We start from the raw sequence: 17,666 nt of genomic DNA on the forward strand, positions 1-17,666 counted from the left end.
CTGGCACCTGGTCCCCTCCGTCCCCCATGGGAATGACACACGGGCATTGTGCCCATCTCTGCACACACCAGGGTACCTCACACCAGGAATCTGCTCCACTGGCCATTCCAGCTGTTCACTGGCCATTCCAGCTGCTCCACTGGCCATTCCAGCTCTTCACTGGCCATTCCAGCTGTTCCACTGGCCATTGCAGCTCTTCACTGGCCAGTCCAGCTGCTGCACTGGAGCAGCCCAGAAGTGTGACCTGCTGATGCTGCTGGTGCCTCCTGCCTCTGAAGCAAAGGCTTTGTGATTGTGCTGCTGCTCCCAGCACTTCCAGGAGCTTTCCTTGCCCTGGGATCTGGGAGCCCTGGATCTGAATCCCCTCCTCCATGCAGACAGGCAAGGCTTTGGTAGGATTTAATTCACCTTCATCGGGGCAGTTCAGACTGGAGGTGTTGAAAATGGTTATTTTTATAGCAAATCCTGATGAAGTGGTGACTCAGGAGTGAATGAACCCCTCTCCTGTGTGGAATTGCCAACCCCCAGCCTGTTTCCCTTCAGGGGGTGCTGGGGACAGTTGGTTAAACGGGGGATGTGTCTGAGCTGGGACCATGGTGCTGAAGGGCACATGTGGCTCCAAGTGACAGTTTTCCTGCAGGGCTCGGCCTTGGGATGTGGCTGAAATGCACATTACAAGATTTACGTCTCTTTTCTGAGTCACACATCTGCTCTATTTATATTTTAGTTGGTACTTGGAGCAATTTATAAAAGGGATTCCCAGCTCAGTTGCTGCTATTCCCTTGCAGTGTTTACATCAAACAGACCTTGTGGTTTTTGCCTCTTGTTTGCACCAGCTCCTGTCTCTCCCGGCACTCCAGACTCTGCCTCCATCCATGTGGGGCATCCCAAACCTTGTGGGGGCTGGAAGGGGCTGTACTGGGTGGGATGGTTGGGGACAGTGGCCACAGTCCCCAGCCAAAGAGCTGTTTGTGGGTTTGGACCATTTTCCTCTCAGCTGCTTTTCCACAGAAGTCTTTCAGTCCTGTGGGGTCCCTCTCTGGCATCCCAAGCAGAGGAAGCCAGTGGAGAAGTTGGCTCTCAGCTGGCTCCTGTCAGCTGCAGCTGCTGTGGATCCCCTGCTCCCCCCTGCACCCCCTAGACCCCCAGAGTACCCCGGGTGTCCCAGCCCTGGGGTGGGGGTTCCTGCCCTGCACAGCTCAGGGCTGCCACATTTCCTGTTCTTTTCTTCTTTCTTCTGCAAAATTCACGTGCTGACCTCAGGCCAGGGCACTTGAAGAGCCACAGCACATGGATACTTCTCAGGGCAGGGAAGTCAGGGCAGACAGGCACAGAAGTCCCATGGAGCTGTCTGGAGAGGAGAGGAAAAGCAAAGGGCACTTGTGTTGTAACTGGGGAGAAGGAGGGGGAGACTGTTTATCAGATATGGATCATTTCCTCCTGTTGGGAATAGCATCAGATCAGTATTTGTGTCCTGGAAGACTGAGTTATCTGTGAGCTGATCAGGAGAAGTTTGATACAAGACTCCTTAAGCTCTCAATCTGCTCTCCCAATCTGGTGCTTTACAAGGAACATTTTGGAGAGGACTTTTCCAGTAATGCATTAAATCAGAAATGTTTCTGAGACAGAGTGAAGAGAGAATCCTTCTGCTCTGAGCCTCTCTGTCCACCTCCCATGCACACATTGGGTTCATGCCATGGTGCTGATATTTCACTTGCTGAGCTGCTCAGCATATGAAATTCAAGAGCACTTTGGATTCTCCCTGGTGAGGTAAAATAGTACTGCAGAAGCCTTAAGAAATTCTGTGAGACCTCTGACATCTTGTCAGGAAGCCACAGGGACAGATGGGTCTTGGAAATTTTTAATAGGCTTCAGCCATCATTATTCCTTGGAAATGCATCCACTTTAAGGGCTTTTTTCTGATTTCTTTTTGCACAATTTAGATGGAAAAGCAGTGGAACGTGACTCTTCCGTTGGATATACACGAAATCGATATTCAGGGACCTGGATTTTTGACCATGCATTGAGATACACGTCCGGTATGTGATGGAAGGGTGTGAAAGTCTAACCAGGGCTCAGGGAGCAAAGGAAGCTCTGGAAGCAATGGGTGCATTGCCCAGATTCCAGCTGCAAGGCTCAGGAAAAGCCTGGCCCACCTGAGTGCACCAACTAACCCCAAACCTTCCCCACCTCCCCTCCTGCTGCCACAGCTGGGACCTGCATGACACACCCTGAGTGACAAGGACCTCACTGCTGGTGTCCAAGGCCACCTGGGCATGTTCTCTGCGAGGCCTTAACACACAGTGATGTCCTTCTTCCTCTTCTTCACCTTTCCTCCCCTCTAACAACACAGTGGCAAGTCACTCCTCCTTTCTCTAACATAAGGGCCTGTGGTGAGCTGAGCACACAGCTGTGGCTGCTGAGCTGTGGCTGCGAGCTGTGGCTCTGCCTCAGGTCTGTAACACAGCTCCCTCACACCCTCCCCAAGTCCCTGTGCTCCTGGGCCACTGCTCTACCACCTGTGGGCAGAGGGTGAGTGCAGGTGTCCCCCTCAAAGCTGACTCCAACCTTCCCTGGGTTCCACTTGGGACCTGGCAGCTCCAGGACACCTGCACAAAAGCCCTGGCCTGGGACACATGGTCCCTCAGTTCCTGCCCCTGGTGTCCTGCACAGCCCCTGCACGAGGGCTGCAGCCTCTGCCGGGGTTCACAGTGCCCAGGGAAGGCACTGCACAGTTATCTGCACAGCTGACCTTCTTGGAGAGCTGCACAGTGCATTTATGTGCCATAGACTCTCCAGAGGAAGTAGGAAATACAATAAAAATGGGGGAGGAAATGCAGCCTAGAGCCCCTCACTGTGTTTGACCTGTTTGCACCAACTCACAGAATCACAGAATGCTTTGGGCTGGAAGGGACCTGCCATGGCAGGGACACCTCCCACTGTCCCAGGTGCTCCCAGCCCTGTCCAGCCTGGCCTTGGGCACTGCCAGGGATCCAGGGGCAGCCCCAGCTGCTCTGGGCGCCCTGTGCCAGGGCCTGCCCACCCTGCCAGGGAACAATTCCTAATTGCCAAGATCCCATGCATCCCTGCCCTCTGGCAGTGGGGGCCATTCCCTGTGTCCTGTCCCTCCATCCCTTGTCCCCAGTCCCTCTCCAGTTCTGCTGGAGCCCCTTCAGGCACTGGCAGGGGCTCTGAGGGCTCCAGCCCTGTGATTAACTCAGTGGCCTCCTCTGGAGCCATTCCAACTCTTCCCAGTGCTCCGTGTGCAGCCAGCACTGCTGGGATGTGGGTGGGCATCAGTCACATCCTGCTGTTGGTTCAGCTGAACCTCAGCTGTGCTCAGGGCTCCTGTTTGCAGGGCCCAGGGCATGGTGAGCTCTCATCTGCTGCTTTGGGGCTCCAGCTCCAAGAGTTCTCATAAGAGAATTGTGGAGGTTGGTGGTGAAAAGAATCAATCCTTGAGCATGGGAGTGAGTGAGGGCTGGCAGATGCTGCTGACCTGCTGACAGCCCGGGTTTCACTAGGCAGCCTGTGTGGAGTGACCACAGGTGGTGACTGTCCCACAGCTGAGTATCTATATAAAACACAGTGAGCTAGGATAATAAAAATGCTCTGGAGCAGATCAGATACAGCCAAGTGCCTGTGCTATCAGAATATGGGAGCATTTTTTCACCTGGGTACTCTGGTGTATCGGACTGTGGCAAGTGGCCTCTTCCAACATCAGTGACAAAGGAGCCTCCCCAGCCCAGGACACAGCCCCAGGTGGTGCTATCAGTGATGGGCAGGGAGTTCAGGGCTCTGACACTCTAAGGGGGGTGATTTCTTCCCAAGTTGTAAGAATGGGACATGGGAAGGGGAAAAAGGACCGTGAGCATAGTGTGTTCAGACAGCACCCTGGGTTTGTTCCTGGCTAGAGCTCACTTTGAGTAGCTCCAGGTGAGTATTGCTGTGAAATGCATTTGGGAATGTTTATCTGGGTGTGTGTCAATGGTTTTGTTCTTGTTTGTGGCTCCTCCCTGAGTTTTGCTGTTTGGCATGGTCAGGAAAAGATTGTTTCAAGGTTGTGTGAGGAAAGGTGCATGGAAATGAAATTCTGCATTCATACCAAATTCATTCAGCCCTTTTTTCTCCCACCTCCTCTTCAGTCAAGTGATGCTCTCTCTCACCCTCTCCAAAGAGCACCAAGGGGATCCCAGTTCCACAGCTCTGGTGGACAGTTAAGAAATGCAGTGTATTCTGCAAATAAGAGGCTGGAAAGTTCACACTCTGAATTTATAGAGTGTGCAACAAAGTCAAGTAGGAAAAAAAGAGATTGTATCAACTCAAGTAACAAATCTAAGGAAATTTCTGTCTGCCTGTTCCATAACAAAAGAGTCTAAATTCATGGCATAACTTCATCATTACAAATGGTTCTCCCAGCTCTTTTCCTCTGGTTTCATTTCAAATGACTGTTTGCACATGTGTGTTTTCTGGAATTAGAGACACAAATTGAGAAGAGGGACTACTGTGGTCATGTGCTTTTCCTTAAAAAGGGCAAAAATTCTATTTGTATCTATTTGGTTTCCTCTGGGTGGATATTTACCAAATCTCTGTGGGTTTCTTGGGAAATTTGTACATTGTGCATTTCTTGAGAAATTTTGAAAACTCCAGGCCTCAAGATAACATATTGCCTTCTTTTTTCAGTTGGAAAGGATTTTTTCCCAGCTACTAGGAACTTACTGAAAAGTAATTCAAGGTTATTTCTGTCCATAGGAAACATTAGTCATTATTATAAAATTATAAGTCAGGCTATTTTGAGAGTGGCCCTTTCACGTTAGCAAAGTTAAAAAGATACACTGAAAATGTAAGTTCAGGGTAATATGCCAAGGAATCTTAAATAAGGCTGACAGACAGAATAGTGTCTGGGATAGTGATTTCCTGCATTTATCTCCATGAACCGTCCAAAAATTACTTTGCTGTCAAGTGCACCCTTTTGCTTCGCAGTTTATGGACCAGTGTGCAGGGAGGCTGTTTTCCCTGATCTCTCATGGTGATGTGTGCTTCTCTCTCTTGTTTTTCAGGGTCTTACGAGTGTGGAATATGTGGGAAGAAGTACAAGTATTACAACTGTTTCCAGACCCATGTGCGAGCACACAGAGGTATCTCAGTCCTGCTGCAGTCTCGGGAATCCTGGGATAACGCAGGTTCAGGGGATGGTCAGGCTGAGCTCAGGGCAAGGTTCTTCCCCCAGGGGGTGCTGGCGCTGCCCAGGCTGCCCAGGGAATGGGCACGGCCCCGAGGCTGCCAGAGCTCCAGGAGCCTTTGGCCAGCGCTGCCAGGGATGGACAGGGTGGGGCTGTGGGGGGCTGGGCAGGGACAGGAGTTGGATATCTGGATGATCCTGGTGGGTTCCCTTCAGGATATTCTGTGATTTTAGGTCTATTTTCAGGAAGGTCTTGAAGGTTCTCTGCTGCTTCCCTGGTCACCAGTAATTCTTCTCTGGGCTGTCCCACTGAGAGGGGCTCAGTGGTAAACGTTGGGGCTGTCTCAGCTTTATGGCTCTGAACTCCAGCAATATTTCTCCCCAGGTCAGGAGCAGCTCCTGTGTCCAGGGCAGTATTTACTGCCCAGAGCTGTCGAGGGCATCCCTGTGTGCAGGGGCAGCTCAGATCACAGAGTTTTGCTTGGCAGGTCCCAGTGCCAGCAGTGTGGTGGTATCTCCCTGCGGTGCTCTGTGCTCTTGCCCAGCTGGGAGTTCCATCCACCCCTGAGAAGTCAGCCTGGGAGGATATAAATCAGATATGGGCATTGTGACTGCTGCATTTTTATGTTCAAATCAAAATGCTCGTTGAGCTGCCCCTGTGCCCCTTGTGTCAGCTGAGGTCACTTCCCAAATGCACTGTGTGTGTGAAAGGTCTTGTGCTTGGTCAGGAGTGGCTTGATCTGGGTTTTCTGTAAGACTGAGCAATCCAATGTTGCTTAATTGCAGAAGTGTGAAAGTTTGAGGTGGTTTATTCAATCAAAGTGTAGTTTGCAGGATTTGGAGCTCTGAAATACCAGAACAGCAGGGACTGCAAACCAGCTCCTGAGCATTTCTCTGGGCTTGTCTCCTGTCCCTGAGGCGAGCACTGGAGTCACTGTGCCAGGCTGGCAGGAGCATCTGCTTTAGCTCCTCAAGTGTAACCAGTAGTTGAAAATCCAGGAATGATGAAGGCTAATATTAAGTTTTAAATGCTCAAACTCTCAAAGGTCAGCACAAGCACAGCTGAGAAGTGTTCAGAGTTTGTCACAGTCTCATAACAGATCCTTAATTGCATGGTTGCATATTCCTTGTGTGCTGTTTAATATCACAGAGCTGCTTCTGTACTTCTGGATACACAGAATTGTTTTTCCATGCTGGTATTTCTTTTCTAAATACCAACAAAATTCCTTAAAGTCCTTTAAATGTAGCTTCAAGTAGCTTCACTCTGCAGCTTAAGGAAAAAAATCCTAAAATAACAGGGATATGCTTCACCATTACATCACAGCATTGCAACAATTTTGCAATAATAATTGTAGTATTTAAATGTGGGACAAGGATTGCTTTTATTTTACTTCCCCAAGCACCATGGGATCTTTGATTCAGCTGGAATTTTAGGAGCTCTGTTAGTATGATGTCACCTCCTAGTGTGTGATCTAATTAATTTGTATTCATTTATATTTTGATAATAAAATTAAGCAATATATTAAATTATAGGGGTGCATCAACATACACCTGTACATTTGATATCCATAGTTTTGACATGAACTCAGTGGAAACATGACTTTACCTTTTGCTTCCAAGGTCTTTGTCATGTGTAGTTGCAGAAGACGAAAATTTTCAAAATTCTGAATGTGGAAATTTATCACTAATTCTCACATCAGTGATGGAGAAGCAGAATTTATATCTGTGATACTTAGAAAGTGTTGGTTTCTGTTACTGTAAGTGGATTCGTGTAGTAGTTACATTTAAAGTGCATTTGAATTGCTTTAAGACAATAAAAATACAAATGAGTTATTTATTCATCTACACTCTTCAGCAAGAAATGAAACTGCAAACATGATGCAGTTCTGGCAGTGGGATTCTCCCAGGGAGCTGAGGCACTGGGCAGAGTGTGCCTGGCTGCAGTGAAAGGTTAAGGATGGGTAGGAAAAAAGAAGGAAGTATTTTTTGGAGGAAAGCCCTGTGTGGTATTATCCAGTGTGAGCTGTGCATGGACTGGACCAGGAATGGTGCTGGGATGGCAGAAGACTGCAGGAATGAAGGGGATTTTTGTGAAAGATGCTTTTATTGCCCAAGGCTTCACAGAGGAGAAGGGGCTGGTGCTGCCCCAGGGGACAAACAGGATAACGTGGTGGGATGGCTGCACTGAGGGTGTAACCCTGCACGTTCCTGTTCTCCAGTGATCTCCAGTCTGTGTCTCAGATCCAGTGCCAGGGCACTGGCAGCCAGCTCTCCCAGGGCTGCTTTCCTCGAAGCACTGCAATGTGAGCTCTCTTGGCCCAGTCCGTGCAGTTCTCAGCTGCCAGAAACTCCAGTCCTGAATCTTTCAGTCATTTCTTTCTGGCTGGGCAGAAAGGGAGGAGCTGGACTGCAGTGGCAGAACCTGGATTCCCTCTTGGCAGGATGGTGCCAGCCATGGTTTTCCCAGGGTCTGGCCAGCCATCAGTCACTTAACATCTGCCTTTCCCAAAGCTGGACTGATCCTGGGAGACTCCCAGCTCAGCATCAGAGGAGCTAGAACAAACTGAGTCCCTTTTCTTCTCTTTAGGTTTTTGGTCCATTCCAGCAGCAATAGCTGCTGTTTGTGATTTGCTGAAGGACACACCCCATCCCAGGCCTCTGCTCTCTGCTTGTCTGTGTCACTAATAGCCCCTGGCATGGTGCTGTAGGGGACAGAGCAGGAGACAGAAAAAGCTCAGGCCAGGAGAGAGCAGAGGAACTGGTGTTGATCTGCTTTGGACCTCTGTGGCAGAACAAAACATTTGTGTCATCAGCCTGGCTGTCACCACTCAGTGACACAAAATGCAAGGTTTGCGGGCCCCTAGTTGTCCTTGCTTTGATCTGGGTTATTTCTGAGCTGGTTTCTGTGTCCAGGGCCCACCTGAGCCTTACAGCAGGGGGAAGGTCTGTAACCCTCTCTGCTCGTGCAGTCAATCCGTCCTTATCCACTGCTTGTTTTGCCCTGTGCAGAACTTGCTGTCTTCTCATCCTTTGAGCTGTTCATTTCCACATGAAGAGTTTCGCCCTGGCAACATCACATTTTTCTTTGCAATGAGCATTTTTTTGAGAAATTTTCTGGATTTTTTTATAGCTGCACCTGCCTCCACTGCAGCTCTCTGTGGCAGACAAGCTGCGTTGGAGGTGACCCGTGTTCTTGAGGCTGATTTCTTTTCTTGTCTGCCTTCAGAATCAGGGGAGTTTATGTTATAAAACAGGGCATTTTCTTTGTTTATTGAGCCTTCCCTGTGGTGCTGAACATTGGCTGGAGAATTTCAGGCAGCGACCGCTCTGGCAGTTTGCAGAAGGGCTGAGGCAGCTCTGCTTCAGGACGTGCTGCCTTGCAGGAACAAGTTCCCATTCTGCTTTCCCCCGAAAGCCGAGATCCAGGCATGGAAATCCCCGTGTAACGGTTCTGCAAAGAACCAGAAACGTAGGTAAGAAATTTCCCTGCTATGTTTCATCGAGGGACAAAGGAAAAGGTTGTGTTCCTTCCCCTTTGCCTCCCCAAAACTCACAAATAAAATAAAGAAGAAACCAAACAAAAAAGTTATGTTGTGGAGCTGAAAGGCTCCTTTGTGAGCTGCTCTGCAGCCCTGCAGGATCCCGGCTCCTTCTCCTGCTGGAGTTCAGCTGGAGCGGAGGGGCTGCGTGTTCCCGGTGCCGATGGAAGGCTCTGTCCCAAATGTTACTGCTTCGCCTACACGCAACCCAGGGCTTAAAAATGTTTTGCTTACAGTGCTTTTATTTTAGCTGTGTGGGGTTTTTCAGGTCATTAAAAGGTTTGGATTGCCTTCAGGAGTTAGTCAGCTAGGAAGTTCTGCTTTGTACAGTTGGGTCGTGTTTAAGCAACATGAGTAGCAAAGCATCTGCATGTTTTGAGTCAGGAAAATTATTTCACTTTTAGATAACTCCAAAAAAAAAAAAGGGCTGAAATTGCTTTATTAGACTTTCAAACAGCAAATTTATAAACCTCTGGGCTGAGGCCAAGCAAGGAAAATTTGTACCCAAAGGAGAATTCTTCCAAAAGCAAAGAAAGAAAATAGCAAGGCTCAAGTTTAACCCTCGCAGGATATATCGCCTCTAACCCAAGAATTGGTGGAAGTTCTCTGTTTCCAGATAAGCTTTTCTGGGCTGACTGATGATTTTGCTCAAGTTGTTTTTCATTATTATTTATTTACATTATAAGTTGTTGCATTGCCTCCCTCCAAGCCCCTCAGCTCTCCATGTCCTCCCCACAGGACTGTGCCAGCCGAGGGCTGAGCTGCCCTCACCAGAACAGATCCTGGATGCTCTGAGCAGGGCTGGATTCTTTAGGCCAAGTTTTGAGTTTCACCAGTTAAAAACTTCTCAAAGCTTTTCAAGTTTCAGATTAATGTTTTCCAAGAATGGGTTCTGCTCAATTCAAAAAATATGAAAAGGAAGATGACTCATTCAAATGGTGAATATGGAAAAATGCTTTTTTCCAAAGTGCACATTTTTTGGAGTCTGAGTTAAAGTGGTTTTGTCGCTGAAAGGACTTTGAGGTGAGGAGTAGAAAACTAGTAGAGGAATAACCATCCCTGAGGAGAGATGGTGTTCCTGAGCCATGGAAAGTTGAGGTTCATTTGTTTATTTGTTACTGAGAGTATCACATTATTTTGGGGAGGTTTTTTGCCCTCTGCCCTGCATCTCAAGATCCATTTTCCCATGCACATTTCCCAGTCTGCAGCAGACACTCATATGAGATGCAGAAAGCTTCTTGGGACAGAGGAGTTAACTAGCCCGTTTTCCAGCTTCCCTGCCCACCTCCCTATTCTTACTGACTTTTGCAACTTTCTCAGAAATTTGTCTTTTGTTTCACAACTGGAATTACTTGGTCTGACCTCAAAGGTGATATGGAATGGGCTGTAAGGGGATTTTTAGTTGGTAATTTTTAAATTCATGAATACTTTAAGTCTGTCTATGACTAAGAGTAACAACATTTCTTGACACAGTTCAGAAATGGCTGTTCCTCAAATTTGCGTGTTGCCTGATTCTTGTTAAATTTGACTAAAGTACTTTTTAAAGCAATTTAAATAGTGCATATCTTTTATGATTTGTTCATGCTGTTGCTTGTGAACACCAGGACAGCATTTTGCATAAATCTATTGTGCCATAGCTGCTTTTCCTTGAATGATGGGTGAGAATTCAAACAAGTAGCAGCTGTGGAAAAATCCTGAGCTTTGCTGTCGAGGTTCTGCAGTATCACTGAGGGTTTCTGATCTGGCCTGAGTTTATGAAGTTGTGCTAAATTAATTGTGTTGCCTAGAAGAATGATCTAATCAGGCAGGTTAATCAAGTAGAAATGTACAAATTCACAAACTCACAATCATTTGTTTTTATTATTTTTAAGAAATAAGGGAATTAAAGGCAAACAGTGCTCATTACTTAAAGTTGAAAATTTTAAATTCAAAAACGCTGTGCCATTCTGTAGCTGTGGTTTCCAGTGCAGTGTAAGCATCATTCCAACAGACATATGGAATATTTTGCAACGCATTTACGTTATTAGATAATGTGACATACAGTATATGTAATTTAGGATGAATATGAAACACTTCAAACTGGCTTGGAAATCCTAATTGTTTATGATACTTGACTTGTAACTTTGGGGTTTGTTTTCCAGCTCACAGCTTTGCCTGTTGCATTCATTTAGGGCTTGAACATGATCTCTGCTGTATGCTTCTTGCAGTCCCACACACAACAGTGGAGGGAGCTTTCTCTCCCTTCTTTTCCCATCTGCCTTCAGTAATAGAATCTTCAGGATAGAATCACCCTGCCTTCAGGATAGAATCACCCTGGGGGAATTCTTGTGGCCCATCTCTCGTGGAGGCTTTGCCATCACTGCCTGTGGAGGGCAGGCACGGTGGTGGAGCCGGCTGTGCCAAATCCCGCAGGAGCTCAGCTGGGTGCACTGTCCACCGTTCACTTTTCTGGGTTCACAGCACTTGCCTGTTAAAAAATTGTGTCCAAAGGATGCCATGGAGCTGCTCTGAGGGCTGGAGCCCTCTCCTGTGGAGCCAGGCTGGGAGAGCTGGGGGTGCTCACCTGGAGAGGAGAAGCTCCAGGGAGAGCTCAGAGCCCCTGCCAGGGCCTGAAGGGGCTCCAGGAGAGCTGGAGAGGGACTGGGGACAAGGGATGGAGGGACAGGACACAGGGAATGGCTCCCACTGCCAGAGGGCAGGGCTGGATGGGATATAGGGAAGGAATTGTTCCCCGTGAGGGTGGGCAGGCCCTGGCACAGGGTGCCCAGAGCAGCTGGAGCTGCCCCTGGACCCCTGGCAGTGTCCAAGGGCAGGCTGGACAGGGCTGGGAGCAGCCTGGGACAGTGGAAGGTGCCCCTGCCCATGGCAGGGGGTGGAACGAGATGGGCTTTAACGTCCCTTCCAGCCCAGACCATTATATGACCACGAGCCCTTGTTGGCCATGTCTGCCCTCGCAGCCCCGGAGAGCCCCTCAGGGCCCGCTCCGTCCCGTGAGGGGCCGGGCAGAGCGGCGGAGAGGAGAGCGAGGGAGCGAGGGGGGCGGCGGTGGGGGCCGGGCAGCGCGGCCGGCGGATCTAAGCGCTGCTTTTTCTCTTTGCAGACACCGAAGCTGCCTCAGGGGAAGGAGCCTCACAAGGCAGTAAGTACAGCGGGGCGCGAGGGGCCGGGTGTGCGGGCTGGGCCGGGCGGGGGTCCCCCTCCCCGAGGGCCCCGCGGGGCCGGGGCTGCGGCGGGGCCGTACCGCAGGCGGCCGGCGGGGCGGCCCCGCCGCGGAGATGGCGGCGGCGGGAGGCGGCGGCGGGAGGCGGCGGGGCAGAGCGGGCGGGCATGGCTCGGGGTCTCTTGCGGCACGGCGGGGCCGCTCCTCACGGCCTGGGGGTCTGGCGGGCACGGGGGCCAGCAGTTCAGACGGTTGTCGCTGTCCCGCCCGCGAGGGGGGCGCGGTGCCCCGGGAGCTGCCCGGCGAGCGCTGTGAGGGGACCATGAGCGGAGCTCCCCCTGCCTCCTTTGCCGGGGAGGGGCAGGCCACCGCCAGCCTCTAGCGGCGTCCAGCCCTGTACGGTTTTTAAACCCTAAACCTGCAGTTTGGGGTGTGTGCCCCAGCCCCGGGGAGGGAGAGCCAGAGCCGGCCCAGGGCTGAGAGAGGGCTGGGCAGAGGTGGCACCAGAGGGAGCTGAGGACACGCTCATGGCCGCTGTGAGGGGTGGGGGGAAGGTGGAGCCGGGCAGTTCCGGTGACAGGAGAAAAACTCAGAGATAGTGGGCATGAAGTGGAGAGAAGAGAGGTTGAGGCTGTTTGGGTAAAGTCCCAAGTAACCCGGACTGAGCTTGGAACAGACTCTGCTTTGAGCAGGAGGTCAGACCAGGGATCTCCCGAGGCCTCTGCCCACCTGGGTTTTGCTATGTGTTAGGTGAGAGCCATGATTCCCACTGGAAGGGTAAGTTCCCAACATTGGTGGTTGCAGACAGCAGCTTGGAGGCACCAAACTTGCCTTGGGTGGGTATAGAAATGTTAGATAAATAGTAAAGAAAAATAAAAAGTACAACCAGACTACGTTTTCTGAACTCTTTCTTCACTGTGTTCTGTGATAAGTGAACAATTGGCATTAGCATAGGGGGGTCTTGGCTTTCTGTCTGCAAAAGGAAGCAGGACTGACTTCACTGCAGGTGGGGAATGGAGATCCTCAGTCCTGAGCTGAAATATCTCAGTAGCAAGCAGCCATCCCACATCAGTGTGTACACACAGTGTACTGCTCACAGGGGAGGCTGGGCTCTGCAGCTGAGCCTTTCCCTTGACTGAGTCCAGCTCTGTGCGTGGAAACTCCTTCCCAGGCTCCTATCACCTCCTTTGGTGTCTCTCTTGCAGTCATTGCTCAGCTGCCTGTTGGTGTTTTACTTACTTTGAGGCTTTCCAGGCTCATCTCCTGGCTCCCTTGCTCTGAATTTTGCTGGCAGGCATGGCTATGTGCTGGGCTAGGCTGTGTGCATCGTGGGCTTGCTGTTTGAGTCTTGGGTACTTTTGACAGAGCTTGGGAACCACCTTGTGCAAAGAGAGATTTGGTTTTTTTTCTGTAAGTCAGCTTCTCCCCTTCCCACCTGTTGTGGGAACTTTTTTGGCTGGAAAAGATAGGGCAGAGTGAGGCACGAAGAGAGAAAAAGACATGAGGGCTCACACCTTTGCTGTGTGGGCAGACTCGATGTTGTTGGAGCTATAGAAGGATTTCTGTGGATGTAAATGCCTTTTCTGTGGTGTCTGGGTCCTGGAGAGAGGGGGAGAAGGGAGCATCATGGGCAGAAGTCTGGGAGAGAAAAGTGAGAAGCAGCTGCCCCTACACCTGGCTCGCAAGGAGATGCTGTGGTGGCACTGGAGATGGAGCAGTAGAAGGGGCAGGAAATGCTTCCATCTTTGTGCAGGGTCCAGCCCCATCCCCTGTGCAGGAATTACTTTTTACCTGCCACACTCATACCCCAAAATAGTCTCATCTAGCTGAAAGAGATGGAGGCAAAACCAAGCCAGCAGAATTGGGAGCTGGTGAATGGTGGGGTAGGGAAGGGGGAAGAAGGATCCACCATAGCCATGCCCTGCTGGAGGGACAGCCTGGACATGTCCCCTGTCCTGCAGAGTGGATGTGAGGCTGCTGGGCCAGTGCTGCTGTGCCTAAGTGCACATGGTTGTAATTTCCTGACAGAGCCATCTTCCCCTTCCTTGTGCTGCAGTGAAACAACTCAGCTCTCTTCTCCCTCTGCCTTCCCCTCTGAGGCTGGATTAAATCCCTGGCCTACCCTTGTTGCTTCTGCATGTCTCTTCTCATTTTTCCACTCAATGACTCTCTTGTTTCCTTGTCAGTCTGTTTGCTCCTCATTATATTTTAGGAATTTCTTATTTATCTTTCCTTTCCTGCTATTTTTGCTTTGCCCGCCGCTGCACTGCTGTTTCTCTGTGACCCAGTCTGGTGTTTACACCCTCTCTCTTACAGATGTCTGCATTGTTCCAATCTTCCTCTGCTATTTCGATCTCATTGGGAACCTCTATATTCATGGTCTCTTCAGGCATGGTTTGGTGCCCTCTCCCAAAATTTCTCAGTGTTTAAGGGATACAGGAAGGTGTTGTTTTCTCTCCTGTGCTTCTCTGTGGGGCATGGATTACATCCATCTTGAACCTGTGAGTGAGGAGTCCCTTGACCAGCAGTGGGGCCCTGGATTAGTTCACATAATAACTACATTATACGACATGACAACACATTACACACATTTGTGATGTGTGTTCACATCACAAACTGCAGAGTTGGAAAAGCTGATCAGATTTTCTCCATGGTCACTTGGTGGAGCCAGCTGTTACTCACAGCCACCAGTGGTCACCCAAGAAGTGTTGGTGAAGGCAGATTGTGTGCCAGGTGACTGCTGCTGCCTGTGCAGAGCACCTGGGCTGTGGTTCAGTTCCTGTGCTGTGCTCCCTGGGCTGCCCTGGAGCAGCCAGCTCTGTGCTGGGAAGCAAAGTCTGGGTGTGTGAGCAAGCCTGGGCTGCGGGAGGATGAGGGACTGACAGGGGGATGAGGCTGTGCTGGAATGTGCCCTTGCCTTCAGCCCTGAGGGGCTGTGATCAGAGGGGCTCCTGGGGAGGGCCCATCCTGGCCTTTTTCTTCCTGGGAGGAAGGGAACTGTGGGGCCAGCTGGGACTCAGCTGAGAGCTGTTGTTTGTTCGCTGCCTGCCTAAAGAGGAGACAGTGGTGTTTAGACTTTCCAGCTGGGAAAGCACTTTGAAGACTCACTTGAGGAAAAACTGTTGCATTTAGTTGGTTATTTTCAGTCTTTGGGGTTTATAGTCAATAGATGGTGTCTCTGGGACTCCCTTTATTTTTTTGGACGCATTCTTGAAGAGCCACAGCTCTGTGGTGGTGAGGAGGGGATGTGCTTACAGGGACACGGCTGTGTGGCTTTGGGAGCTCCTTTTTGAGCCTTGGCTCATGGTCCAAGACCACAATTCCCACATGAGAGAGAAGAAAACAATACAACCCACAGTGCTAATGCGTTAAAGAGACTTGTCTGACTGCTACCAACTTTAACTGGCAGGGACGAGGAAGAGAAGAGGGTGATTTTGAAAAAAAATTGTCAATTCAATATCTTTTCCTAGACAGATGTGGCTAGTTTGACACCTGGTTACTGACTGTTCCCATAGAAGAGTCTGGAAGTCTTTTCTGAGATGCTCATACGCCTGTGTGGTTTGCTCTGGACTCTGGGAAGTCCTCAGGGAAGGTGTTTGGGCTGGGTCTTCGCTCTCATTCTCCATGGGAATTCCAGTCATGTTTAGGGGAGTTACAAACTGGAACAAACAGTCTCCCTCCTGCTGCTCACATTCCATAGGACATTCTTGGCACCAGGACAGGTCAATGAATAAACCCAGGGGCAAGAGGGGGGCCAGGGCCCTGTGGGGGCAGGGACAGGACTGAGGCAGCAGCTCCTCTCACCTGATCAGGTGTTTGCACTGTGCCAGGCTGTCCTTTTCTGTAGGAAAGAGGAGCTTACGTACAGGAGCGTCTTCAGAGTAACCATAACTGGCTTGCAGAGCTTGAAGGGGAGCTGAGTTTTAGAGTTGCCCATGAAGTTCACCTGAGTGTGTGTAGGCACCAGAGCTTTGCTCTGCCTGCTCACTGCTGCTCTTTCTTACAGTGCTCTGCCTCTTCAGACCAGCCCAGGGCAGAATTCAGGTTGCTCTGGCAAATGTTAATATGACACTTGCCTCATTTCACCTCAGCAAAGGCCTTTCAATACCAAAATACCAAATGTTAACAGATACAGCAGGTAGTGCTCCCAGTCCATAGTAGTTCTAAGCCCTTTGCCTGGCTGAGTCTGGGGTCACTTCCCAGAGGAGTTTGGAATTCTGTAGGCAGGCAGGAAGCAGCAGGACAGAAAGAAAGTGGTGTGCCAGAGGCAACAAACGGGTGAGTGTCAATGGAATAAAGTGCAGGTCCCTGGGCTTGCAGCCCAGTTAGTGCTGGGCACAACGCTTGGATTGCAGTTTTGTGCCCTGGGAAAGAAACCAGAAAATGCACAGGGCAATGGGCAGGGAAGGATTGCTAAAAGCTGAAGGTATCTCAAAATACAGCTGATGCATTAACTTCAGGTGTGTCTGGTTAGTGGTCTGCAACTTCATAAATGTTCTTCTTCCAGGGGAGAATTCCAGAGTCTCGGGGAGCAGTGCTGATTGATATTCTAGGGAAGAGTCCTGCCATTCCTGGGTTCTTTAAATAAAGCACTGTTAAAAGTGGGAAGAATCAGGATGTGGTGCTTTCGGAAGCCTTGATCTCCAGCGTGTCAGTCAGGCTGGCTGAATCAGGACAGCTTGCTGACAGTGGGGGTTGAGTGTGATTTTTCCCTGGTGACACCTTTTTTGAGGACCATCACAAGCAAGCTGCAGTTTAAAGCAGGCTGTGCTCCCAGGCTGTACTGTGACACCATCCGGGGGATGGGCAGGAAAACAGCGTGGAAAAAGAGCTCCAGTGCAAGCCAGTTCTGCTGCTCTGCTTGCTTCCCTGCCTGGGCTGCTGCAGTTCTTCCTATGGCAATTCAGGTGCATTTGCTGGAGGCTGGAAGGCCACTCATGGTTGTTTGCTGGTAGATCCCAGCCCTTCTGTCTCCATTTCCTGCTCTGTGTACCTGCAGTTCTGTTCAAGAGGCACAGCTGGATTTTGTGCTGTTTCTCAAAAGCAGATCCCAGTGCTGAGCCTGGCAGCAGGTTAATCCTGCACAGCTCTCCAGTGACCTCCCCATTTTGGGAGATGCTTCAGAGCCCAGCCTACAGATCCTGTCTGTAAGCCCAGAGCATCCCTGACAGCCTCCTTCTCTTGTGCCTGAAATCCTGGCATAAACAGGAGCAGCTGTCAGAGAACATTAATGCTCACTGAGACCAGCCCCACAGACTGGAAACTCCCGGGCCACATCCTACAAAATCCCAACTGATCCCAAATAACACAACCTGATTTTTCTATGTATCTCTTGGTTTTTCTGTTGTGTTGAGCCCCTTTTCCTTGCTTAGCAGTAATTTTTGAAAATCACAAATACCATCTCACAGGTGAGGATGTATCTGGGTGTTTCAGACCATCCTCAGGCTGCAGGAGAAGCAAAATGTGGCCATTGGGATTTGTCACACAGCCTGATGAGCAGCTCAGGAGCAAATCCTGAGGAAGGCAGGGATGCACAGCACCTGCTGCAGTGTCAAAGGGTTAAAAAGAACTGCTTTTAAGGATAAATAGGGTGGCAAGAGGTGCAAAAGTGATCTTCAGAAAAAGTACTTTTGAAAATTTAATAATATATATATTTAATGTAAATACATCCTGAATTTACTTTATTCTTCCCCATTTGTAGCTGCTCATACTTATTTTGTATACCTGGGTGCTGGGCTAAGACAGGACATTTGGTGGGAGGGGGTCACTAATGTTCACTGGGTCT

General features: G+C 49.9%; 1 protein-coding gene across 10 annotated transcripts in view; it reads left to right on the forward strand.

Moving 5' to 3' along the window:
* The window catches only part of ZNF618 (zinc finger protein 618), a 149,229-nt gene that overhangs the window by 81,364 nt on the left and 50,199 nt on the right, over positions 1-17,666 (forward strand). For 8 of the 10 annotated variants that reach the window (XM_030961657.1, XM_030961661.1, XM_030961658.1 and 5 more), the window contains exons 4-6: positions 1,944-2,039; positions 5,061-5,138; positions 11,822-11,860. In XM_030961657.1, coding sequence (XP_030817517.1) covers positions 1,944-2,039; positions 5,061-5,138; positions 11,822-11,860 — 213 coding nt within the window. The remainder of the gene's footprint in view (positions 1-1,943; positions 2,040-5,060; positions 5,139-11,821; positions 11,861-17,666) is intronic. The other 2 variants (XM_030961664.1, XM_030961667.1) reach the window with 1 other exon arrangement.

The sequence above is a fragment of the Camarhynchus parvulus genome, chromosome 17 (genome assembly GCF_901933205.1).
Source record: "Camarhynchus parvulus chromosome 17, STF_HiC, whole genome shotgun sequence".
NCBI classification, from domain to species: Eukaryota; Metazoa; Chordata; class Aves; order Passeriformes; family Thraupidae; genus Camarhynchus; species Camarhynchus parvulus.